The sequence below is a fragment of the Haliaeetus leucocephalus genome, unplaced genomic scaffold (genome assembly GCF_000737465.1).
Source record: "Haliaeetus leucocephalus isolate CR32 unplaced genomic scaffold, Haliaeetus_leucocephalus-4.0 Scaffold251, whole genome shotgun sequence".
NCBI classification, from domain to species: domain Eukaryota; kingdom Metazoa; phylum Chordata; class Aves; order Accipitriformes; family Accipitridae; genus Haliaeetus; species Haliaeetus leucocephalus.
The window spans coordinates 10,301,742-10,329,244 of NW_010972687.1; the positions used below are offsets into that span (position 1 = coordinate 10,301,742).

Genomic DNA, 27,503 nt, shown 5'->3' on the forward strand with positions numbered 1-27,503 from the left:
TAAATGTGTTGTTTTGTTCTTCATCATATTTAATAATTCTACATTTTATGGGTTTTGGTTTATTTTTAATCAAGTGAGTGAGTTACATATACTTTAAAAGTCAAAATGTTCTCAAAGTACATCAGTTTTATTTTCAGAAAATCAGGTTTTGTCCCTCAATATCTTAAGAACTGTCAGTGTGCAACTGAAATGTAAATTGAATTCAGAATGCTAGTTTTAGGAAAACTCAAGTTTCATTTGCTTTTAGCAAAAATCTTTGGTGGGGTTTTGAATTAGTAACAGTTACTGACTTAGTTTCTAGAAAATCAGTTTTAACTGCTGAATCAAGTTTTGACTTCAGTAGCCTTGTGTCCTTAGGTTCAGAGAGCACAGTGAAAAACTTCATTAAGTGCTAGTCAATGAATTGTGACTTTAAAAGTATTAGGAAATAACTTTCCTTTTTAGAGGTATGACTTCAGATTTGTGGCATAGTAATGACTGGGGACATACTATAAAAAGATAACTGGTAGAAGACCACAACTTTTGTGGTGTTTTAGTTATCTTTATAAACATAGTTACTTAACAACCAGTGAAATTAAAATATCTATATAGTACTTTATATTTTCGCCATGAATTGGAAATGATGGGTGAGGAATATATAACATACATAGGTGTTACGAAATATTTACAGCTTCTTGAATAACAGGTGAAAGGCTTATTGCAAAAGGGTATGTTAGTTTCTAAAGCTAAAGGTTTTTCACAGTTTGTGGTTTTGTGGTGGTAAGGTTGTTTGCTTTATGTTTTGGGGGGGGTTTGAGGAGCTGTTTTGGGCTTTGGTTTTGTGTTTTGGTTTGGGTTTTTTTTTAAAGTAGAATAATATAACACTAGATTACAGTTGATTCTCAACCAATAGCTCTCCTGGAGGAAAAAATTGGATATCTCTCATATGCATATGCTATGACTGTGAGATTGAATATGGTAGTATATCACAGCAGTGCTTTGAATTCAGAGTTTGTTTTCATAATCAGTGGTGCTTCTGTACTAATGTATTTTAATCCATAGTAAAACATTTTTTTAGTTTAGTAGAAAAAACAATCCTTATGTTGTGTTTTAGTAAGGTAGTTAAGCTAATTGCTTCCTATTATATCTTCAAGTGCTTTTAAAAAGTTGACTATTGTTGCCCTGGTGTCAATCAGTATTATTGTGTACACCAGTAGATTTCAGGAAGAGATGAAATGTGGAAAAACTAGTAAGTTCCTGTAAATGAATTTTTAACTTTAATTTCACGAATTCTTACAAATTCCTGACTCTGAATGTTTAAGTTAGCTCTTCCAAACATAGTAGGGAACTTTCTAAAAACTGCAAACTACTGAATGTTTGTCTCCCTATTGCTGTTTTCTTCCTAGGAGTATTCATCTGTGTTGCTCTAATGTTCCTAGAAGTTAATGGGTGCGATTCGTGGAAGAATTGACAAGTGTTCTTAGATGTAAATGCATTTTTCTGCGTAACATTTTTACCATACCTCAAGGCATGTCCTTGTATGTTCCCTTATTCAGTAAGGCATGAGCATAAGGTACACTTTTTTCCTTCAGCTGGGTCACTATTTAGGGCCATTCCTCTGTTTTTTAACCCCTGCACAACAATTGACAGCAGGTTCCAAAACTGAAGTAAAAGAGGGAAGACTGGTGGGGATTAACAGATACAGAGAACATGATTGCAGCAATGACATTTCTTAAGGAAATGAGGCTAAAAGGATGATCTGACCTCACTGGTCTTAGCTGTGTGTACCACTGAAGTAATGGATTAATCTGGGTAAAAATTTCCTCTCCAAAAATGTTAGTGTGAAATAAGTTAACCTGTAATTCTTAAGATTTTCAGGTGATCACAGGTGTATTGGGTTTGCACAGCAAGGTTTTGGCAGCGGCGGGGCTACAGGGGTGGCTTCTGTGAGAAGCTGCTGGAAGCTTCTCCATGTCTGATAGAGCCAATGCCAGCCGGCTCCAAGACGGACCTGCCGCTGGCCAAGGCCGAGCCAGTTGGGGACGGTGGTAGTGCCTCTGATAACGTATTTAAGAACAGGGAAAAAAACCTGCACAACAAACTGCAGTCCAACAGAGGAGTGAGAACATGTGAGAGATAATGGCCCTGCAGACACCAAGGTCAGTGAAGAAGGAGGGGGAGGAGGTGCTCCAGGCGCCGGAGCAGAGATTCCCCTGCAGCCCGTGAGGAAGACCATGGTGTGGCAGGCTGTCCTCCTGCAGCCCATGGACGTCCATGGTGGAGCAGGGGGATAAGCCTGAAGGAGGCTTGACCCTGTGGGAAGCCCACACTGGAGCAGGCTCCTGACAGGACCTGTGGGCCTGTGGAGAGAGGAGCCCACCCTGGAGCAGGTTTTCTGGCAGGACTTGTGACCCCATGGGGGACCCACACTGGAGCAGTCTGTGCCCAAAGGACTGCCTGCTGTGGAAGGGACCCATGCTGGATCAGTTCTTTAAGAACAGTAGCCCATTCGAAGGACTCACGTTGGAGAAGGTCATGGAGAGCTGTCTCCTGTAGGGAGGGAGCCCATGCTGGAGCAGGGGAAAGAGTGAGGAGTCCTCCCCCTGAGGAGGAAGGAGCGGCAGAGACAAGGTGTGGCAAACTGACTGTAACCCCCATCCCCTGTTCCCCCTGTGCTGCTGCAGGGGGGGGGGGCAGGTAGAGAATTTGGGAGTGAAGCTGTGCCTGGGAAGAAGGGAGGGGTGGGGGAAAGGCGTTTTAAGATTTGGTTTTATTTCCCATTACCCTGCTCTGGTTTGATTGGTAATAAATGAAATTAGTTTTCCCCAAGTTGTATGTTCTGCCCGTGATGGTAATTGCTGAGTTAGATCCCTGTCCTTATCTTGACCCATGAGCCTTTTGTTATGTTTTCTCTCCCCTGTCCAGCTGAGGAGAGGCGGTGATAGAGCGGCTTTGGTGGGCAGCTGGCATCCAGCCGGTGTCAACCCACCACAACAAGTTTCTGTAATTCAGTCCTGAAAAAGACTTTAAAAAGTCGTCCTCACTTACCTGCCTCATGGAGAGGAATGTGATGACTAAATGTTTTGGGAATCTGATGCGTTTAGGTGTAGAGAATTCCCAAAAACTTCTGCAGATCTTCTATGAACCAATGACTTAAATGGGTGGTTTGAGCTGTCATTGCTGTGGAATCAGTGTTTTTGATACCCTTGCTGTTGGATTTTTTTCAACAGACTTTTTTTTTTAAACTTTTGTAAAGCAAAGTTATTCTGCCATGTGCGTGTGAGGGTGTTTTGTTTCTAATTAATGGAAACAGTTGATTTGTGCTTTACCTCTGGCAAAGGTAGTACAGTTTCTTCTAAGCTAGTAGTCGTTCTTCCATTCTTCCCCGTACTAAGCTCAGTCGTTTTTAAGCAGCTTTCCTTCTGTAAATAGTTGACTTGCCTGTGAATATGAGGGAAAAGTAGCAGCCCTAGTATTTGTTTTGCTGTATTCTTGCCTGTATGCCGTCTGTTTGCTGAATGTTTTCAGAGTAGCAGCATACGAAGGAATTTCCTGTTGAGTACGAAAACAAGCATTAAAGTGAAACAATATTTTTATTGTAACCAAGTCAGTTAATGCTTATCTTAACCAAATCTCAAATCAAGCTACTTATACTTTACCTCTTCTGTTTTTCAGAGTACTGTAATTGAAAGGGCATCTAATACATTTGAGGAAGGACAAATTCATGATTGAATGGTGGATTAGTAAGTAGCTGTCTCATTCTAAGAGGAAGAAGATATCCTGAGAGTTGGGAAGAACTGGATTTTCACCCTAGTACAGCAGCTTTGCTGCTCACTTAAACACAGATGAATGAAGACCCCATTTGGAAAATCACCAGGTCAGAGGTCCAGAGCTGATGCAGGTGAGGAGCTTTTCTGGGTGGTTTTGATGGTTTTAGTGGGCAAAAAGTATGTTTACTTACAGATATTTTTTTACATATGTTAATAGTTTTATGAAGGCAATAACGTTCCTGTCTTAAAAGAACATTTACTTTTGTTACAGAAGCTGATGAATTGAAAAGGCATACATAAATTTAATTCGGCAGTACAGATGTACATATAAGCAGTGTTTAGTATAGTCTATAATATCAAAGTTTTATTAAAACTGTAAGTTGCATAAAATTCTAAAAAGGAACAAGATCAACGTTGTAGGATTACATTGCCATATTAAGGGGAGAATTTCTCTTGTTCATCTCGAAGTGCTGGAACGTACAGAAATTTATTCACCATAGATTTATAACTTAGTGTAAAACTCTATAGTTTTAAAGAAGCTGATCAGCTCGTAATTGTAAAAGAGAATCTCTTGAACTCACTAAAACAATGCAAATACTGTTGCTACTGTGTGTGTTCTCTAAACTGAAATAGGTTAGAGTATTCTAAAGCAACTTTTTATTCAGAGAAATGCAAAATATGAGTAAGCATTCATATTCTTATGACTAGTTAGGCTTATTCAAAGTTTTGCAGCTTAAAAGACTAATGAATCTCAGTCAGTCCTCAGCAATGTCAGTCTCATCAATCATCAGCAATGATGCAAAAAATGCATCAAGTGACCAATGAAGAGTTGTTCTGTAGGTTGATACTTGGTCCTGTATAAATTATGCTAGACTCTGCTTCAGCTGTAAATTCTACCTCAACTAGAGTGGTACAGGGACTAGAAGTTATTGTTTGCAAATTAGGAATTCTACAGGCCAGCAGTTTGAGAATGAAAAGGTTACAGATGAATGTTGTTCATTCTTGTGTTAAATTATTTGCTTTTTAGTTTAACTTATTTAGGTAATGTAAATTGTTTGTATATTTAGTCATTTTTTTTTCTGTCATGAAATTACTTTCAGGTTTTTCCGAGGAGGGGGGGGACAGTGCCCTTCCCATTTTGTGCTGCAGCAAAAGTTATTAGTCAGTGACCTGTGCGGGGAAAGATTTTGTAGACATATGATGCAGCATATTTTCCATCACCATTGTGAATTGGTGCTTTTATAAAAATCTCAAGAAACCAAGCAACTCTCATCTGTAATTGGGAAAGCTCAGTTAACTTTTAAAATACCCAAGCAATAGTCCATTCTGGTGCTTTCAAACACTCATCCAATTCATTGAGAACTGAAGCAACTCATACTGAAAAATTTCTCTGAAACCCTTTGGAAACTTTCAAAACTGTGTTTACCGTATATTAATGTTAATGTGCTGTCACAAAACATCTACTGATTTCAAATGTAACTTCAGCAAATATTTTTTAATAAATGTTTCAAAGGAGAGACTCAGTACGAAGGCTTAAACACTTGGTTCAATGAGTTTCATTCTGTCAACTGATGAGTTGTCCTTCCCCTTGACACTAGCAGAATACCTGTGGGAGTAGAATTGTATTTGTAAGAGAAAAGAAAGGAGAGCAGGCTTTGACCTGGTACTTAATTTCAGTCTTGTTGATTTCTAAGTGTTAACTGGGCACAGTGCCCAAGTTCAAAGAATTCAGACACTAGGTTTTTAAGGGAACTGTTAGAAGAATTTTATCTAATGACTTCAATGTGACATACAATGACCAACAAAACTGCAGCACAGATTTCAAGTGTCGTAACTCGAAACTTTAGAGAGTGATTACATGGCTAGCCTTTTTTTTCCCCTAAAAACCAAAAAAGTTAAGCTAGGATATTTTACTTAGATATGTTGAGAAGAAAATTTTGCTACCTATTTGGTTTTTTGGCTCTTAAAAGATAATAAATTCATAGATGTATTTCGAAGAGTCACATTTTCTATTATTTGTTCGTTATAGTTTGTCCTATAGCTGTCACCATGCCAGATTGTCATTAAAATTGACACACAGATTTCTTTGGATGCCATTTTTGCATTTTAATATCCCTGTACAACAGTTATAATTTGTCTATACTTTTCTCTGTGAAGTTTTTAATCATAACTGAGAAGTCAACTTATATTAATTTGATTAATGTAGTATCACTGTTGCTTAAATACAACCTATAAATCATGCACATTTGGTCTGCTTCAACTGTTGGCATGGTTGTGGCCTAGGCTTGGGTGTTGCCGGCTTTCAGTCTTTGGCTGTTATATTCTTGAGGAAGACAGCTGCTGACCTCCTTGCTGTTGTTGCTTCTCCTCATCATCATATATGGTGTGCTGAGGCTAGATAGCTTTTACTGCTTTTTTTTGGGGGGGTGGTGGTGGCACAGCATATGGAATTATCTGCTGTTTATTTCTTGATTATGGATGTGCATTAGAAAAGAGTGCAGCAGGCAGCTGCCATTAGGAGACTGCATAGCCCACTCTGCAATGAAGATTGGGCATGGGACTTCTAAAGGCAGCTAGAAAGAACATTTGTTTATCACAGTGGTAGTTCCACTGATAGTGGTCAAATTCTTCCTTTGAAAAGAATAGCAAATGCAGTAATTGAGTTCATCAGAGATTATAAAATTATTTTATGGTTGAAAGAGAGGCCTTGCAGTGTGATATAAATTAAAATTATAGCAAGTTAGTTGTTTGGGGTGGGGGTTATTTTGGTTTTTTTTAAAAAAGTGTCTCTAGGAGATAACTTTATCAAAAGCGCAACCAGGTACAGTGACAGAGTGGTTTAGGTGGCAACTCCCCCTCTTCTTTTTAGAAGGGAGAATTTGGTTATGAACAGGGAAAGAGATAGTCTTCCTCAGTTTTAAGGTTAGACGTTTATTTGCTAGGGAAGAAAGAGTTTTACTCCTGCAGTTGTGGCAGTGTTCTGTGCATTAGAATTAACTACATATCAGTGATCCTTGTGACTTTTTATAGACTTAAAGTAGTCATGGTGATCTTTTGGGGTGGGTTTAGGGTTTTTTTTCCTTACTTGGGAATGTTAAGGATTTAGCCTACTTAAGTGATTATTGAACTTCACAGTTACTTTATTTGAAATAATTAGTAATGACAGTAACAATGGGCGTGAGCATGACATCTGTTACCTACATAATGGGAGAAGTATGGGTTTGGTGGATTGGCTGGGTGGCTGCATCTAAAGAGTTACAGTCAACAGTTCAACATCCAACTGGAAACTAGTAACAAGTGCTGTCCCTCAGGGGTCCATACTGGGACCAGTGCTATTTATATCTTCATCAGTGCCATAGACAGTGGGATTTAGTGCACCCTCAGCAAGTTTGCAAATTATACCAAGATGAGAGGTGCAGTTGATTAACTAGAGGGAAAGTATGTCATCCAGAGGGACCTTGGCAGGCTTGAGGAGTGGGCCCGTGCGAACCACATGAAGTTCAACAAGGCCAAGTGCAAGGTCCTGTACCTGGGTTGGGGCAATCCCCAATATCTATACAGATGGGGAGATGAACAGTTTGGGAGCAGCCCTGCAGAGAAGGACTTGTGTGCTGGTGGATGAAAAATTGGACATGAGCCAGCGATGTGCACTTACAGCCCAAAAAGCTGATTGTATCCTGGCTGCACAAAAAGAAGCGTGGCCAGCGGGTTGAGGGAGGTGATTCTCCCCCTCTATTCTGCTCTTGTGAGACCCCACGTGGAGTTTTGCGTACAGCTCTGGGGCCCCCAGTACAAGAAAGATGTGGACATGTTGGAGCAGGTCCACAGAAGGGCCGTGAAAGTGGCTAAAGGGCTGGAACAACTCTCCTGTGAAGAAAGGCTGAGACAGTTGGAATTGTTCAGCCCAGAGAAGAGAAGGCTCTGGGGACACCTTACTGCAGCCTTTCAGTATTTTAAGGGGGGCTTATAAGAAAGATGGAGAGAGACTTTTTACCAAGGCCTGTGGTGACAGGACAAGGGGTAATGGCTTTAAACAAAAGAGGGTAGATTTAGATTGAATATAAGGAAGAAATTTTGTACAATGAAGGTGGTGAGACACTGGAACATGTTGCCCAGAAGTTGTGGATGCCCCATCACTGGAAGTGTTCAAGGTCAGGTTAAGGACTTTGGGCAAACTGATCTAGAGAAAAGTCCCTTCCCGTAGCAGTGGGGTTGGACTAGGTGCTCTTGGGAGGCTCGCTCTTGGGAGGCTCGCTGATTTGCTAGAACTGTAAAAACAGTCTTGCACATTTAACAAGTAACTTTAACAAGATTTTTGCTGTGCTTTACAGCATTATTGATGCAAATATCTTATTTTAACATTTATTGCCTTCCTTTTTTAAAGACAGTTGCCACTTCCAAGAAACCACTTGAACATGTAGTGTTTCAGAACAGCTAGATACTTCAAGTGGAAAATTTAAGTCCCGTCTATAAAATTGCTATTATCTGGGAGTAGATAATACAGCATTAGTATAGTCTTTCTATTATTCATTCTTCCTCCTGATTAAAAGATATGGTGAAAACATGGAAATAGTGTACGAACTTTATATTTGATCTGTTAATCGTGTAAAATCATAAAATCGTGGGATTCTAGGAGACTCTTGGATCATATACAGGCTATAAAAAACTATCTGGAGGTATAGATAAACTGGTGTTTGCGTCAGGTATTCATATAGGGCAAAATTTAATGCGTTACCAAAGCTTTTTGCAGCTGACTTTGATTTCATCCTATTGTAGAGACTAATCAATCAGTAACATTACAGGTGTAGTGGCTTCTTTGGAAAAGCCAATTTTCATTTGTCCTGTCTGCCTACAAAGGAATTGTGTTTATTTGCGATAAGTAGGTGTAAAGGAAGAGGTACTTTTGATAAAAATATGTAGGCTTCTGAAATCTATCTCTACTGCACCACGTACTTCATAGTTCCATCTTGAGAAATAAAGGGTAGGATTGAAGATGGAGCAAAGAAAGAAAGCTAAACACTTTTTCACAACAGTAGGTAGGGTACATAGCTACAGCCTCTATGAGTTTGTCAAAGTATAGAGTTGCTTTCAAGGACATAGTTTCAGTAGATCAGCCAACTGTTCCTGTGCATGGCATGTGCCTGTCTCTAAGTGTATGGTGTCTCCAGTATAGGGGAATACAGATTATTTTTCTTTTTAATTAATGTTACATAGTATAATTGATTGTAAAATAAGTTGTGTTTACCCTTGTGTTTACACTTATATTTGGCCTTTTTTAGTCTAGTGATCATCTGTTTAATGCTGTATAAGTGAAAGGCATGGTCTTCTGGAGTCCTTCCTAGCAGTTATCTCCCAGAAGTACAGATCTCACCAAGCTGCATGATGGTCAGAAACAACTGTAATGCCTTTACTGGATTGTTTGAAAATGTAAAGTAATTTCTTTGTAAAGAGAAGAACTAGGACATATTAAGTCATACAAACTTTTGTAGTTTTTCCCCATTTAAAAGCAAGTGTAAATTGTTTCAGTACTGTCTTTCTGAACTAAGAAAAGAGATCCCACTCCTAGATGTGCTTAGGATTGCAGTGAAATCTTTTGGCAGAGTCAGAATTCCTTTTATCTCTGTACTTCTGGTCTACTTCAATTAAAAGCACTCTCTTCCTTCCCCAAACTCTTTAAATTGAGGTTGTGCAATACTAGGTGCGAGTAAGCATGTCAAAGTATTTCCTAGGTCCCTGAAAGTAATTCTGAAATAGCCTCCAGATACAGAATAATTCCTGTGGGATTACTTGTTTTACCAGAGAAGATTCTGAGACACAACTTAATAACATCCAGCTTTTGCTGCTTGTTGTAAACACAGGGGATATTGAGCTAAGTAAGATATCGGTGGTGTGTTTTGAACAGGCTATCTTATTTTCATGGGTTGCATGGAGGGTGCTGTCTGATGTGAATAAAAACATTGAAAGTAGCTTTCTCTGATCCTTCTCCCTATTCTCTCCTCCTATACTCCCCAGTTGAAATTACATGTATACTTCCCTTGGAGTCAACATCCTGAAAGAATGTTTGCTTTAGTGTGCCTTGTCTTCTCCTTTGTCTAGAGCAAAGTAGAAGTATTCAGGAACATGGTTTCTAGTTTCGCTGTTGAATTTTAAGGATCTATTATACGGACCTGTTATGAGCCTCAGAAAACACACAGACCACCTGACAAAGCTTAATTCTGTTGCTTTTGTCTGGAGTTGGAGTTTGTGTTCACTTTCTATTATAAAAAATGTGTTTCTGTGCTCTTATATAAGTGTCTGAGACATAAACATTTTCTCCTTCCTCAGCCTCATCAAAGTTTGAGTCTTTACTGGCTATTTCAAAGAAGACTAAAACTAATCCATTTACTTCATTTTTTGTTCCGTATTTATTTTTTCTATTTTTATGTTAAAGGGCAATTTAGTTGTAGAGAGTATTTTGAGTGTTACCTAAAATATGGAATTTCATGGAGTGTTCTACCAAGAACTTGTCTTTCCACAGTTAAAAGGAGGTAAAGAATGTGGATTTAAACCCAGTGAATGGCATTCACACTGTATAGAATGTAGTAACTCTCCTTTATTGTTCTCTAATTAGTATTAACATCTTTGAAGTGACATTGCCACTTGTGACCAAACTTTGCTTTACTGCAGAACACTTGGTACACAGATGTTTTTTTTCTCTTGAAAGATTTGCATGAAGATACTGCCCTTGAAATGTTTGGGATTTTTTAAATGCTTTTCTGCTTTGAACTGGACACAAGACAGAAAAACTAATGCTAATTAGGTTTCTGTCCAAAGCTGTTTAGATAGTACTGGAGGTTTCAGGAGAATTTATATAAGCAAGGTTACTGCTTTGTTACCTTCTGCAGTTAGGTGAAGGAGATGATCAGCAATATATGTGTATGTTAAAAGTTAATTAAAAAATTATTTTCTCTCAAAAATATTTTAAGTCATTAAGATATAGCAATATGACATCATAGGCATCACTCATTAAAATGTCATGCGTTTACAAATAAATATCTGTAAAGAAACTCTACAAGCTCTTGGCAATTCTAAATTGGGAAAGAAGAGTCTTCTGCAGAGCTGATTTCTTGCCATATAAAGAGAAGTTTCCTGTCTGTTTTATTCTGTGGTAGCTTTACTTCTTCTGTTAATCTTGAAAAAAAGCAAAATACCTAGGACTTATGATATCCTCACACATCAGAAGAATTTTAGTATTTCCAATTCACTTTTTAATTTCTGTAGGGAAAAGAAAAACTGAACAGCATTTCTAAATATTTTTATTGTGAATTGGTTATAATGGGCTCTACCACTTCAAAGGAATAGTTTTTGCAGCCATTCAAAGACGACCTCGCATTAGCTGCTTGTAACAAATGTTTTATCTTGGCATGGGTCAGATGATACTCTGCAAGGAAGAGGTGATAGTTACAGAGGTGCTTTGGGGTCCATAGCTATTCCTCTGTGTGACAGGGGCTGTTCAGCATATTTTTAATATTTTTACCACTGGTGCTTTTGTCTGTTGGAACGTACCATCTTTTTAGTGTAAGCTCGTATTAGGGAAATGGTCTTTCACATGCTGCTGTTAAACACATAGAGGAGTTGTTTCGGGTTTGTGTGGTGGGGTTTTAGTAGTGGGGCAGGGGGCTGCAAGGGTGGCTCCTGTGAGAAGCTGCTGGAAGCTTCCCTGGTTCCAAGTCAGACCTGCCAGTGGCCGAGGCCGAGCCCATCAGCGACCTTGGCCGAGCACATCAGTGACAGTGGCAGTGCCTCTGCAAGAACAGATTTAAGAAGTGGAACCTGCAGTGGGGGAGGAGATTGGAATGTGAGAAACCCCTCTGCAGACAGCAAGGTCAGTGAGGAAGGAGGGGAGGAGGTGCGCTGAAGGAGGGGATGCCCCTGCAGCCTGTGGTGAGACAGCAGGCTGTGTCCCCCAGCCCATGGAGGTGAACAGGGGAGCAGCTGCCCACTTGCAGCCCATGGAGGAACCCCACGCCGGAGTAGGGGGATGCCCCCGAAGATGGCCGTGACTCCATGGGAAAGCCCGTGCTGGAGCAGCGTGTGACTGAAGATCGGCCTGTGGAAAGGACCCATGCTGGACAAAAAAACAAAGCTGTTTTTGTTCATTGTTTGTTTTTTTATATACTCTGTTAGGCTGAGATGTGTATATACTTGCCCAGTGCTGGTCTGGCTAGCTCAGAAAGATGTTCATTTGCACCCTTTTGATTAATGCAAGGATGAAAAGTTACACAGCCAGTTGATTCACTTAACTGTTGTAGCTGATTGATCATTGCAACTGTTACACCCATTTTCCTAGAACACAGACCACACAGGCCCCTGTTGTGTTAAGTTCAGCTTTCTTTTTAATAGTTGCGTCACTCCTTGTGTTTATCCCTGAGCTTCTGTATTAGGTTTGCATGGCAAGGTTTTGGTAGCCAGGGGGCTCCAGGGGTGGCTTCTGTGAGAAGCTGCTAGAAGCTTCTCCTATGTCCAACAGAGCCAATACCAGCCGGCTCCAAGTCGGACCCGTCGCTGGCCAAGGCCGAACCAATCAGCGACTGGTAGCGCCTCTGGGAGAACAGATTTAAGACGGGAGAAGTTGCTGCGCAGCAAGTGCAGCCGGAGAACGGGGTAGCAAGAACGGTGAGAGATACGGCCCTGCAGACACCAAGGTCAGTGCAGAAGGAGGGGGGGAGGAGGTGCTCCAGGCACCAGAGCAGAGATTGCCCTGCAGCCCGTGGGGAAGACTGTGCTGAGGCAGGCTGTCCTGCTGCAGCCCGTGGAGGACTCCACACCGGAGCAAGTGGAAGCCCAAAGGAGGAAGCCCGTACTGGAGCAGGCTCCTGACAGGACCTGAGGACCATGGAGAGAAGAGCCCGTGCTAAAGCAGGTTTGCTGTCAGGATTTATGACCCCATGGGGGACCCACACTGGAGCAGTCTGTGCCCAAAGGACTGCCTGCTGTGGAAGGGACCCATGCTGGATCAGTTCTTTAAGAACAGTAGCCCATTCGAAGGACTCACGTTGGAGAAGGTCATGGAGAGCTGTCTCCTGTAGGGAGGGAGCCCATGCTGGAGCAGGGGAAAGAGTGAGGAGTCCTCCCCCTGAGGAGGAAGGAGCGGCAGAGACAAGGTGTGGCAAACTGACTGTAACCCCCATCCCCTGTTCCCCCTGTGCTGCTGCAGGGGGGGGGGGCAGGTAGAGAATTTGGGAGTGAAGCTGTGCCTGGGAAGAAGGGAGGGGTGGGGGAAAGGCGTTTTAAGATTTGGTTTTATTTCCCATTACCCTGCTCTGGTTTGATTGGTAATAAATGAAATTAGTTTTCCCCAAGTTGTATGTTCTGCCCGTGATGGTAATTGCTGAGTTAGATCCCTGTCCTTATCTTGACCCATGAGCCTTTTGTTATGTTTTCTCTCCCCTGTCCAGCTGAGGAGAGGCGGTGATAGAGCGGCTTTGGTGGGCAGCTGGCATCCAGCCGGTGTCAACTCACCACAGCTTCATGAACCTGTAGCCTGTGTCTGTCTCTGCAGAGCCTTTTCCTGTTGTAGCAGTTCATTGATCAGTCATATATGAAGTGTTTGGATTCTTTACATTTTCACATTCAAAAGGAAAACTTTTGTCTCAGATGGCTTTTTTGGCATTGTATACACACTTTATTTTTCAGTAATTCCAACATAATTTATATTGTAGGTCATGCAGGAGTGTCTGCCAGCATAATGAAGAAAAGAACTTCCCACAAGTAAGTTGTTAATATTTTTACTAAAGTGTAGCTCTCAATAACTGGAAGTACTGTTCCAGAAATGCATCTGTATTGTTCCACTCGCTTTGTTCTTGAAAATCATGTAGAGTAATATTCAGTCTGTGTATATGTGTAGAATCAGACTTTCGATTCTTTCAGGAGGGTGGTAGGAAAGAATGCCCCACCAATAAAGTTCTAAACACCGTTTTGACTGTTAATATGCAATTATCCTTGAATACAATTTTGTAATTCTTTCTGGAATTCAGAGAGGAGTTGCAAGCCAGAAATTAGCCATGTGTACTGTAGGATCTCTGTTCTCTGGCACAGAGTTCATGCATTGTCACCAGGCCAATAAAAACTGCAAAGCATGCTTACTGATAACGCAGTCTGGAAGTAATCTTAGAAATATCTAATCTTGTATTGACTACAACTGTAGTTTTGAAAAGGATTTTTCACTTTTCTAAAATAAAGAATATACTGAAATACTTCTGTAAGGAGGCTGCTATTTGTGTGTGAAGGATACCTGCTTATCCTACACATTCATGGCATGTATTTTTCCCTCTACAACACTTTAAAATAGTAGCGGCTGAACATTGGTGAGTACCTGTGTGAAAATAGAGGTAATGTTCTGCACATAATTGGTCTTAGTGTCAAACAGCAAGATGTAATATCTGGCTACATCTCTGGTGGGAGAAATCTAAGCTGCATATGTGTGAAACTTAATAAAATGTTACTAGTTGTATTTTAAGTGTAAAGTCCTATAGTGGTGCATCAATTGAAAGAAATTTGTTTGGCAGGTGTATTTTCCATGATTAACGTAGTTAATCACTGCTAACAGTGTTAACTGTTTCCCAGAGACAACACCTGATGTAAAAGTACTCTAATCCCTTCTACCAGCTCATCATTATCCATTCTTGTCTATCTTCATAGAAGGCAAAGAGAAACATTTATTTGTCTAGGGGCAGGTAGAGTTGGTTAAAACTTAATTTCTCTTGTTCTCTTTCAACCGCTCAGAGAAAGGAGTGTATGATGGGAAGACTATCAGAGGTGGGTTGCCTTTTGTACTTGAGGGTGGCTAGATTTGTCTTTATTGTTGTGTTGATATACACTTATTTAAATACCTTGGCTGTGAATTTGTTAGCGTAAAGGCTTTTATGGGGCATAAGAAGTTTTGATCTTAAGTGACATGATTTTGAGGCATTTAACTTAAGCATCCAGCTTAGTTTCATGTTAATTTAGCCAGGTTCAATCATTTATTAATTATTTAGTAAAGGGTTTTTGTGCCAACCAAGATGATTTCTTGTGTGCTGCTCACTGACTTGTCTGAGAATGAGGTAGAGTAGTAGAGAATTGTTTATATTTGTAGTTTACCATAAATGAGTAGGATATGAATGATCATGTAATAATATATGCCAATGCTACTCTGAGCCATGACGGTAGACCATAAGTTGGTAATGCATACTTTGTCACTGATTTAGTTTTTTTATTTAGTTATTCTTCATTAAAAAAAAAGGGGGGGGGAGGAACAAGCCTGCTGGCACTCAAAGGCCATGAAGGAGATTTTAAACTAGCTTCAGAAAGTTTGTGGCAGAGGAAGGAGCCAAGAGGATGGAACAGGGCATGACTCAGTAATTGAGGATGTGACAGAATGAGCAGTGTGGTTGAGTCTTCTGAACTCTTCTTTACTAAATGGTAGTTAACTGTAACCTTTTGAAAACAGTTCCTGTGGTTATAGGGCAGTTTTTCCAAGTGCTCTGTCAATGGGTAGTGGTGATCTCTGCCAATATGAAGCTGACCTCACTGGCATCAGATAAGTCAGTAATCTCCCAGATCTCATTCTTTCCACCCTTGGTGCATAAGGAAAGAGTACAAGAAGTAGTATAAAACAATCCTTTCTTCTTAGGCTTTTCACTTTTCATGTAGTTGACAATTCAAGGACTTTCAAGGTGCAGGTTATATACCTGCAATTTAGCTGCAAGTGTACTTGAACATTTTGAAATTCTGATCCCACTTTAAGGTAGCTTGTAATCTTGGTTCCTGCAGCATCTGAAGATGAAAATCACAACTGAATGATGGCTTTTGATGGAGTACAGAAAGTACTTTAAAACTTTTGCCTCAACTAATGTGCCTCAGTCTGAATATTGTGAAAAGTAGTTAATACCAGTTCTCTCATCACCATTCTGCTCTTAATAGTAGTCTGTAATAAGATCATAATTATACTAAGTTTGGGGTCCTATTTTTAATAACTTTCTGCTTAGCACCATGAAAGACTTGAAATTTTACTGAGCATTGCTACTGTACTGCATTTATACTGGTCTATAGTTTTCCTTCCTGTTTTTCACAATTGTGTCTTTTTTGCACATCAGAGGGGTATGGTTTTCTTTCACCCTTCTGTTTTTTTCCTCAGTTCTACCCTGTGGTGTTTTTCTGAGATGAGGTGACCAGAAAAAGAAAAAAAACAACAACCAAATCTAAATGGTTAACTGTACTTGATAGGTTATTGGGAATTGCCATTCTCCATTTTATAAATGCTAGTTTCTCTTTTAAGCACAACCCTGAAGTAATGGTTGATTTTTCTGCTACCAGTCCTATGCAGTTCTGCACTACATTGGTTTCCCTGGTAGCCGCTGCCAAAGAAAAGTTTGTGTGAGGACCATATAAATAAAATTTTAAAATCTGAGAAGATTTCTTTCTGCCTTTGCAGTTTTTAGAAAGTTTCTAAAGTGTCTGGTTCCAATAATGAAACCTTTCCACATAACTAGGTTTTACTTACCCATTTACTGCCTTCAAGATAAGGAAGAGGATCTGAAACTTCTGGGGATTGAAGGGCCATTTACAATGAGGATGTGTCTGTGTCAAGAGCTATTTCTAGGACTTGCTGTTTTCTGGTTTTCCTGGCTCCATGTTTTACGTGTCTAAGAAAATTGTTATCCAATCTGTAAAAGCAAATCTTTGTGGAATTCTAAAGATAATTGTAATGAAACAGAAGGAAAAAAAAATGTGTTGGGCCTTCTGGATATAGCATCATGGAAGATTGTGTACATTTGTATTATTTGGTATATCACAGAAATAACACACTGTTAAGGAGAGGAGAGGTTTTAGTTGGTTATTTGGTTGTCTTACATGGAAGTATATTCATAGCTATTATTTATTGATAGTTAGAAAGCTATGCTTGCTTTCTTACCACATATTCTGATGCAAGAAGAAGTAGGTGTTCCTTGGTAATTTACTAGTTTGAAAATCTCATTTCTTACAGTATTAACCACTGCAAATGAGAGTGAATGGCTGTTCAGTAGTACAACCTTCAAACAGAAATTTGAACTGCAAGTACACCTGGAGAGTACTTGACTTGTAATGAAATTTTCAATGCTTTTTGTTCTCTGAGGCATTTTAAAGGTAGTTACCCATTTGAACTCAGTTATGTAGTCTTTTAAAAAACATGGAAAAATGAGTGTGAAGTTTTTCACTTAATTATTCCTACTTAAACATTGAAGTGGATTGTGCCTTATAGGCAGAAAGTAAAATTGACTGTGAGATTGAACATGAATAGTGTTACTTATACCTTTTTCAATGAGATGATTAGCAGTATAGACAAACTGCTTAAATCTGACATTGTTTTATCTATTTTAAATCCTTTATCTTCAGTTGGTTTTATTCTGCTTTAAAATGGAACTATGATTCATTAGAACCAAATATAAATTGCATGCAAAACAAACTTATTTTTATTGTGCTGAGAACCATATCTCTGATCTCATTTTTTTAGTAGTAAACTATTACTGAGACTATTGCAATTCAAAAAAAAGCATTTAAGCAAGAACTAGAATTTGAAAGCATGTTCTAATTTCTGCATAAAATTAGAACCAGCTTTGTTGGGACAGTGTCTCAACTGGAAGAGGTTGGATTTCCTATAATAATCTGTGCTATCAAAGTCAGGAATACAAAAACTGCAGTTTGATCTTGCTGAAAAGCTCAAATGATAACAAAAGCAAAATTTGGCAAAACACCCTGCTAAGATCTTCATGGTGAATTAAAGTCTGGAGGTGGGACAAGCTGCTGAAGGAATCGTACATCGTGGTTTTAATATTTATGATACATCTTCAGCATTAAGCATTCCAATGTCATGTAGTGAGTGCAGTATTCTGAAAGACTACTTCCAGGATTTCATTGGTATGATTATTTGTCTTCTTTGGATTGTATAGGGACTTTTCTGAGAGCTTTCATTGTTCCTGGAGACGTACCTATCTCTAAGGAAGAGTATTGTTTGCTGCAACTGATACTCTTTTAGGTGTTGCTTTTAAGCATGCTAGTGGTATGCATATTTTGCTGCCATTTAAATGAAGCGTGCTACAAGTAGTAACCCGAAAATTTGTTTTGCAGCTAGTTGACATTCATGAGGATTTTGATCGAGCAACCCTCTGATTTTTAGGAATGAATATGTGGATTGTAACATGCTAAAATAGATATGATACTCATTTCTTATCACCAATATACTATCATAGTGTTCCTTAGTTTCTTCCATTTGTATTCAAAATTGTCAATTCATGTTTTTAATAACTGGGTAGAACAAAACTTGTATAACAGTTTCAGTAATTTGAAACTGTCAAACAGGTTACATGACTGTTGATCAAAACAACTGTTATTCACCAGAGGGAATTTCCATGCAACTTCCATGAAAATAAAGGAAGGACAAAATAGTATATTTAATCTATTTTCCACATTAAGGAGTATCCCTTCTATTGCCATTGACATTACCATTACATATCATTTCTCTTTTGCTGTACTAAAAAGGAATGCTAGAGAAGTGTTGTTGCTACCACATGTCTTTAAAAATATTTAAGAGTCAAAAATGTTTGTAAATGGAGAAGGAAGCTAAATTTCCTTCAGGTGAAAACACAGGTTATGGAAAACAAATACCTTGGAAGAATCTTAGTCAGCCACTGATAATGTTTCTACTGACTTCTTCCTCCTGGGACAGGAGTTGTGTTTACTATTCTGCAGAGAGCAACAATGTAGTAAAGTTATAATACTGCCAGGTAACCTTGTGCTTTGAGACCTGACCAGGTGAGTTTTATTTTTAACATTCGGTGTAGCAAGGGCTAAAATAGTTATTTTGGCTTAAGCAAACTAGTTTTAGAAATGACCATTAGGAAACTGACCTTATAAAGTACATTTTAAAAAAAAAAAAGTTTCAGTACTTTTCAGTGTGTTTTTCTTTTTTCCAGTACAGCGTAATATGCTTTATACCTTAATTTGAATAAGGTGCACTAAGCTATGAAATATATTGCCATCTTAAAGCATACAGCTCTTGTCTGGAGTAGAATTTTTAATATGTACTTGTGTAATATTATGTTTGTATCTGTGTACAGAAAGCATAGAAACAATGTGGGACCAAGCAAACCTATTTCTCAGCCACGAAGAAATATTGTAGGCTGCAGAATACAGCATGGATGGAAAGAAGGGAGTGGACCTGTAACACAGTGGAAGGGCACAGTTCTTGATCAAGTTCCTGTAAATCCCTCCCTCTATCTTATAAAGTATGATGGATTTGACTGTGTGTATGGACTAGAACTGCACAAAGATGAAAGAGTTTCAGCACTTGAAGTTCTTCCAGACAGAGTTGGTAAGTTTGAGGTTTTTCTCTTAAATCCGCATACATATAAGCTGACATTTACTATTAAATGTTCTCCACTAATCTCTCCAGACTTACCCCAAGATAACATCTGACCATGTAAATGTTACTAGTCAGTTTCATTTTTGTCACATGGCAGGTAATCTAAATGCTTTATTTAAATTTTCTTGATTCCACAAAGATTTGATGATACGAGTGAGTCCAGTGCAGTCTTCTGTCTTTAAGTAGTATGCAGTACATTCTGGAGTTCTTATTTTGAGTCTTATCCTTAAGAACAACATGTAAAGTTAACACTGACATTTCTGTTAAAATTTAAACTCTAAGCCAACTTGGCTGTGTTGTCTGTTGTGTGTGTCTGACAGTAATAATGTCATGTTTTTTCCTCATGTACTTCCCCTAAGTATTTTTAATAATGAGGGGAAAAGGCATTTTCTAAGTGAGATAACTTGATTAGTAACAAGGCTTTTTGATTTTCAGAATTAGCACTGGATTGTTAAACTGCAGGTTTTTCAAACTGCAAAGTTCAGTATTTACCCAAGTAATTACTAGTTTTTAAACAGAACAAACTGTTCCTTCTTCTGACTGCTAAGCAATTGGTAGCAGTCTCTAGAGCGGCATTAGGGGGAGCCAAACCCCAAAATTTCATTAGTAACTTCATAGAGTTGTTCTGTGATTGGCGTCTCTTCCTCTTCTCCCCTGCCTGCCTCTTTCTGTCCCGTGATCTCCCTTTACCTTGCATTATGATTGTTTAATCATAATAATTTTAATAAGGGAGTACAATGATGTATTGTTATTTTAACAACATTCTGAAGTTCTGCAGTTCTTCAGTAGTAAACTCTCTGAAATGGACAGTGTTTTGTGTATGAAATTACTAACTTCCAATCAAATTGGTTTACGAATCAGATTGTTTTTCACAAGACATACATCTCTGCTTTTGACTGAATTATGCTGTCATTTCAGCTTCGTCTCGAATTAGTGATGCCCACCTGGCAGACACAATGATTGGTAAAGCTGTGGAACATATGTTTGAGACAGAGGATGGCTCAAAAGATGAATGGAGGGGGATGGTTTTGGCTCGAGCTCCTATTATGAACACATGGTTTTATATTACCTACGAGAAAGATCCCGTCTTGTACATGTACCAACTCTTAGATGATTATAAAGAAGGTGACCTTCGCATTATGCCTGATTCGAGTAAGTAGGCTGGTTACTGTTTTCTTCTGGAAACTGGCAGCTTTTTATATTAACGTTTGGCTGTGGTTTTTTTATGGACAGACAAAGATCTTGTTATTCCCCTTAATTTTATTTATTTTGAAGTATCACAACTAACAAAGGTTATAGTACAACAAAGAACATCTGTGTTAACTGTTGAAATATTTTACTTTTATCAGCAGTGACATATGCAGGAAAAGCATTTTCCATAATTATTCCTAATTCTGCTGAAAGTACATACATACTACTGTGGAAGAGTTTATGCTTGGATTTTTTTTAATGGAAACTGACAATCCAGAAGTTTTCCACTATTATTTTCTTAATAGAAGTCTTACAGCTTTTTGAAATGGCTCTTGATTTGTGTTTCTGAAGCAGTTCTTGTAGGAATAGTATTTTGGGACCAGGTCAGATTAATTTCATTGGGGTAGGTATCTTCAGTGTGAAAAACTTCTGAGTAGTTTCTTGGGGCAGAGGAGTAGTGATGTTCTGAAAATTTGTTTTCTCTCACATGTTGCAACACACCAGCAAGAAAAATACTTCAGATGAGGAAAGATATTTTTTTTACACCTTTCTTGAAGTGAAAGTCGTTGGGACTTTTCCTATTAATTTAGAGGGATTTTCATAGAATCAATATTGTTCAAGAGATTTGGATAGCGAGTACAAAAAAAAAAAGGAAAAAAGGCTTGTCAGCAATACTTTTTTTATTTCTCCCATGTACCTAAAACACATTTCTCTGACAGAGGCAGTCTGGGCTTTAAAGAAAATTAGTAATTGGATAACTATAGTGGTTAGCTACATGGTGCTTTAAATAAGTATTGGTTGCAATTTATTTGTTGAGTTTGAGACTGTCTTCCTTCAGATCTAGCACTGATAAGTCTGCTGGCTAATAAACTAGTGGCACTTATTTACATAATGTCTGTAGTAATCATCTGTGTTTAGATACCCCCCCCCTTACCACCCCAACAAAAAGCAACATATCTGCTGCTTGTAAAGAGTGAGCCACAAATGTTAATGGAAAAAAGTGACCTTCCTCTTCCTAAAGAAGTAAAGCAAATTCTTTCAGATTTGAACCTTCAAATAATTTGTTCTTTGTCTTAACTATTAAAAAGGAATTAGAATGTCTTTTTGAAGTCTGTTTTGCGTTCTTCCACCTTTGGGGGTAAGGGTAGGGAAAGAGCTTACATACTTTCTTTCCATTTAAGAACTAAGTGGTTTTAGTGCACTTTTTCCATCATGCTCACCACGAGACTATCTACTGCTTGCCTGTGTCCAAAAGACTTCTAAGTATTTGCTACTTTCCCTGAACCTGAATGCTTTCCAGATCTTTTGAACTGTGTCCTTAAATCAATGATTGGATATTGAGAGTAGTATTTTTCAAATCATATTTTAGAATACCTGAAAATATGTCTGTAAATTTGGTGGAACTTGCATAGTGTTTTAACTAAAATTTCTAGGGAATTCTCTCTTCTCAAAGACAGGCTTTGCATGTGTGAGGGGACCAAAATTTACATAATTTCTTTTAAGCTTTTTTTGGTGAGGGGAAAATGTATTGCTGGATCTGATACTAAAACTTTGTCAACACTTCATAATTCCCTCTAAATAAAATTTAAGAGTTTAACTTGCATCTCTGCCAAGGAAGACTCTTTAAATAAAACTGATATTAAGAGGATAATAACTGTGTATGACAGTGCATTTATAGAGGAACTGAAACAAAAATTGAAGGAGAAACTTTTTAAGTTTGTGGAAGAATCTGAAGTGTAAGTACAAGCCCATCTATTCATTCCCTGTTGTGTGTTTTTTCTCCTTTGGCAATTCTTTCACAACTTGCAGAACTGAAAAGAAAATGGGTGAAATCTGTAAGGGATTCTTAATGCAAACTTACAAAGACATTAATTGAAAAGCTTAGGATTTCTACAATAAAAGCCATATCAGGTGTGACCATTACTAAGAAAATTCTTCACTGGAATACAAAACACAAGTTTATCTGAACTAGTGAAAAAGAAGACAAGCTGAGAAAGAAGGTGTGGTTAGCTTCCAGTTCTCCAGTACAGTGCTTTTACCTTTATCCCATTTGTTCTGTGATTGGCTTGTAACCAACCCCTTGGCAATTGGCGTGTTACAAATCACACCTTTTTGTATCCAAATTTAGCATAGACATCATCTAAAATATAAGGATATTTCTGGCTAGGTTTTGCTAGACAAGAAAATAGCATGGTTGGACTTTACCAACAGCATTATTCCAATATGGAGTCAAAAGCCCCTTTTAATAGGGAGTTTACACTTCCTAACATTTTACAAGAGGTGTTTCAGTGCCTGCATGCCACTGCAACAGAAACTTTGAATAATGTCTGTGGGAAGAGGGAGGTTTAGGTTGGCTGTCTTTCTGCTAAGGGGACCCAGTGCTGCCTTCTGCTGATGGCTTAAATTCAATTACCCACAGACATTTTCTATAACTTGTGTGTAAACCTTTATGTTAAAAGATACACTTCTCTTACCAATCAGAGTGCTATTTTTGTCTTAATAAAACTGAAAACAGTATTGAAAACTCTTATGCAACTGTACTTTCCAGAAGCATGGCAATTGTTAGGTGCTTGTCTGAACAAAACTCATTTTCTACATACTCTGTATTTAAAACTTATGATTATTTCATATGAGTTTTAAAGAAGACTCTGTAGTTGTCTTCCATGCTGAAAAATTCCATTAATGTCTACCGAAGTACACTGGTTTTGTGTTACAGATGATTCACCTCCTGCAGAACGGGAACCAGGTGAAGTTGTAGACAGCCTGGTAGGCAAACAAGTGGAATATGCCAAAGAAGATGGCTCAAAAAGGACTGGCATGGTCATTCATCAGGTTGAAGCCAAACCATCTGTCTATTTCATCAAGTTTGATGATGATTTCCATATTTATGTCTACGATTTGGTGAAGACATCCTAGACATCATCGTGAACTTCTGCCAAATTTGTGGAACTATTAAATGTAAGATTTGTAGACACAAAGACTTGACTGCTTTCCAGTTTAATGAAAGCTTACATGTCCCTGCGAACCCACAATCTCTGCCAGCAAAACTGTTTTGTTCTGAATAATATAAACAAACGTGACACATTTTGTGCAAGAGAACTTCTCTTGAAGGAAGTCAGTATATTTGGGCAGGAGGGAGTTAAAAGCAAAGAACAGCTGCAAATTCAAGCTGTGTAAAGTTGATCTAGTATTGTAATCATTAATCTAAATTTTTTCATAGATTTTAACTTTTTCTTCAACCTTGCACTCACTTGTTCAACTGCCACATGCAAGTGTAGTTTGATATTTTGATATGCCTTCTTTTGTAACATTAAATTTAATTTCTTGGCTATTGGCAGTCCTTGTTTTCAGGGTTGGGACAGAGGTGCCTACTGAAAGGTTTAAACAGTTTGTGCAGCATGGAGGAGGCCTAACCCAAGTAACATCAATCTGCTGTGTTTCTACACTTTATTTCAGATTTAGCTTTTTAAGACCTTGCAGTACATGGAGATACTTGTGCATTTTTACTAGTCACAGGGCAGTAGGATATCAAGTGTTTGACTTATGCACCTTTCAGTGAAAAGGCTTTAAACTATAAAAAAATATATTTAATCTGTATAATCAGTTAATTAGAAAATGCAGGTTAATGGCCCATATTTACAAGTTGTAGGAACCAGTAAAATACATGCAACAAGGCTGCCTTCAATCCTAAATGTTGTACTTCTTTCTTTCTTTTGTTATACACACTTCTTAGCAAAACCCAAGTGCTTGGTGCCACAACTTTTAACAGTATATATGCTACTTCAGAAGACTTTAGACTACGCATTGGCAGTCAGTAGTCTCTCATTTAATATCAAAACCTAGCAACCTGAATGTTTGTGTGTGGACTTAGAAGCCTAACTAGTTAATATTTTACATGGTAAATACAATCTTATGCCGGGGGGTGGGAGGGGGTGTCCTTTTACATTGAAGACTTACTTTAGAGAAGGAGAAGCATTTGTTGCTTTCTGCTCAGTCTGTTGCATTCCTGTTTGTTTGATTTGGGTTTAACCATTTTGGTTCAAGAAGGCATCTTCCCAATTTATTCTTTTTCTGGCTTTTCCACATAAGGAGTGTCCGGACAAATCTACAGCTTAAACCTGTTGTTGCCTTTTGTGGTGTACATTGTACTTGCTTTGAGGTATGCTGTTAACGTGAATTTCATTCTAAGAACACTAGAGTTCTGCATGCCAGTGGTGTACTATCTAATGGAAGCTATAGGCAGTCTCAGTGGTTCAGTCATCTGCATTAGATTGTGGATGTAAATAGCAGCCCACAACAGCAAAATCCTTTCACAGTTTTAATCTTGCAAGATAGTTGTAAATGAAAATTAGGGTTTTTTAAGTGTGGAAGCTTTTAAAATTATCAGAATTGCAACAACAATAGCACAGCAACAAAATTGTCATGTTACATTAAGGCAGAGCTCTGCAAGTTTCAAAGAACTGCTTCACAGAAATACAGTATGTGAAGACAGTGAACACTGTTGATGGAAGGAACAAATACTTCGATATCCAACCGTATGCCGTTAGTGGAGTGATGCAGGAGAGGTGCTGTTAATCAGAAATCAGAGGTCTGGATGACCTCTATTGTGGGTATTCTTGATATTGAAGACTCAGTGGTTTAAGCCCCTTTATGTCCATTGTTTTGCCTGATTTCATATTTTAGCCTTAAGGCTTGTGCCTCATTATGCTGTTGAATGGTAATAAATACTCTCCATATAAATATGATACCTTAATTCTTTGTCCATTGCTACTATATTGCATTATGTCCGGTATTTCATCATGGGCAACCAAAGGCAGGCTATTGTCTTTCAGTGAATAGCTTCTCAATGCAGTCCTTAAGCACTAATATCTGAGTGTTCCTTGTGTTTTGAACAAAGTGAGCAGATTTGCAACACAGTGTTTTCATCCTGCAGATCTGTTATGTGTTTTCTATTGACTCTTAAGAGTCCTGCATGTAAATCTCAAAGCTGAGCCTGGCTCCATGAGCCCAAGTTGATATTTGTGGCACACGAATGAGTGAGTGTATTGATTATACACAAGATACACAAATAACCAAGTACACTGAACTTTGGGCTATATATCTGAGGAATACAAGGTTTGTTTTGAAATATCTGAGGTTTAGGTCTACTGGAACATTTTTAGCATTAGGCTTGCATTTGTGGGTTTTCTGCAAGCCTCTTGAATACACCATGTATTCTGCCAGTTAGAGAATAATCTATTAACTGTAAATTTTATGATTGTTTTTAGATGTCCCCATTGTCTGTTGCGTGTTTATTTTCATCGGGTTTTTTTCTCTTTCCTTTTTTTTTTTCTTTTGGTAGCTTAAACCACCTTTTTGAGGCTTGAGGCTAATTCCACTCCCTGCCCATCTGCTTTGGGCTTTGTTTTAGGCTCATGTTTCAGATCTGCATGCAGTGCTTGCGTTACCCTGGTAACTAAATGTTGGTTCCTTGTTATAGGGGTTCAACATTACTTCCAAAATCACATAGGGCTTGTGATGGCACAAGCCATGGATCTTTGTATAAAAGTTATTCGCCTTTCACATTTACCTGCTGTAGTATTGTTGTATATTGTGTGTGTGCGTGTGTGTGATGTCAGGCTGCCATGTAAAATTTTTTAAAAGGGAAAAAAAAAATCTTAAATGCAGACCATCCTTTTTTGCATGCTTAGAGGGTTAGAACATTCAATGTAACAAACTAAAGTTGCATGTTAAAATGTTTAGGTTTTTGTTTTGTTCTCTTTTTATTTTGTGTTCAGTTTTTTGTGAATTTGCTTATTGTGCTGTTTTAATGGTTGTTAGTAGGATTAAATGCACCGGTGAGACGAGCATAGTGCCAACAGAAGGTAATTTTCCAGTTGTATGTGTCATACAGCATTTGAAGGGACCATGTATTCTGTTAAAAAATAAAATTGCAGTTGATTAGCAAAACACTACATTTTTCTTCTTTCTTTTGAGTGCCAAACCCTAAACTATGTTGGAGTAGAGTATGGGGAAAACCCTTCTTATTGCAACAGGTGGAAGCCTTCTTTAAGTGAATTATTTAAAAATGGAGGCTTTATCTTCAGATAGAATTGACTAGTTGCTTCAGGGAAAAGAATTATGATAAAAACAGTTTCTGGTTCCTTGAAAATGCTGTGCTTTTTGTATTTTACATCATTAGTGCAATTTGGATGGTTCTTGGTATGTGTATAGTTCAAAGGTCTTCGTGTTCACATTTTAAAATTAGGTAGTGACTTCATCTTTAGAGCTTGGTTTCATTATTTTTATTTTATTTCGAACAATGTAGACAGTTCCCTGTTCTCTGCATTTAGAAGTATAAACACTTTAAATCTGTTACTTAATTCTGTAAGTAATTTTTATAATTATGATGTAACTCTATCCTTAAAACATTTAAAATAAACCCTTTATGTGCAACTTATGACTGTAAACTTTGTTCTCATGAGCAAAACATAGTGATGTGATTTCAGATTGTAAAGAAGCAGTTTCTTCAGTTTTCTAATTAAAAAGGAAATGCTATTTTAATGCTGAGCTATATATGCTGGTATAATACTTGCCCTATGAAGTAAGTTTGCTTGCAAACTTTTATTCTTTCTCCAAGTAAGTATAAATGCTGATAGGATGGAACTTGGCTAAGGTAAAACATACTGCTTAAATTGTACTTTACCAAACGCAGAAAAACTCCCCTCCAGGGGATTATGCAAGTCTGTGAAGGAGCCTCTATTTCCAGAGGGGACAAAATATTTCAGCAGTGGAGAGCTACAGAAGCATTTGGTAGTGTTTAGGTGATACATTTATATGCTTTGAATTAATAAAATTCAATCAAGCACATTTTACTGATGATAAAAAAGCAAAGTTGATCCAAATTGAAGGTGATGAGCAGGGAAGATAATATCACCATGCTGCAGATTTTTTTAAGTCATATAAGTCGTTACGATTAATGCATGAAGACTTAATTGTTTCATGTAGTTAAATTACTAAGGCAGACTTTCAATATTGAACAGATTTTCTTTATTCCTATGTCTTTTCTGATAGTAAAGGGGGAAGTGTTATATGGATACCCCAAAATACATTTTTTGGCACCAAGCTCATTAGATGTATACTGAAGATCTTGGAGCATGCCA

The 27,503-nt window shown here is 38.2% G+C and overlaps 1 protein-coding gene across 2 annotated transcripts in view; it reads left to right on the forward strand.

The window, feature by feature from the left end:
• Positions 1-26,800, forward strand: part of SPIN1 (spindlin 1) — a 54,541-nt gene extending 27,741 nt beyond the window's left edge. For both annotated transcript variants that reach the window (XM_010568691.1, XM_010568692.1), the window contains exons 2-6: positions 3,655-3,880; positions 13,451-13,499; positions 18,866-19,119; positions 20,089-20,322; positions 23,078-26,800. In XM_010568691.1, the coding sequence (XP_010566993.1) occupies positions 3,829-3,880; positions 13,451-13,499; positions 18,866-19,119; positions 20,089-20,322; positions 23,078-23,277 (789 nt within the window). In that variant the 5' untranslated portion in view covers positions 3,655-3,828 and the 3' untranslated portion in view covers positions 23,278-26,800. The remainder of the gene's footprint in view (positions 1-3,654; positions 3,881-13,450; positions 13,500-18,865; positions 19,120-20,088; positions 20,323-23,077) is intronic.
• The last annotated feature ends 703 nt before the right edge of the window (positions 26,801-27,503 follow it).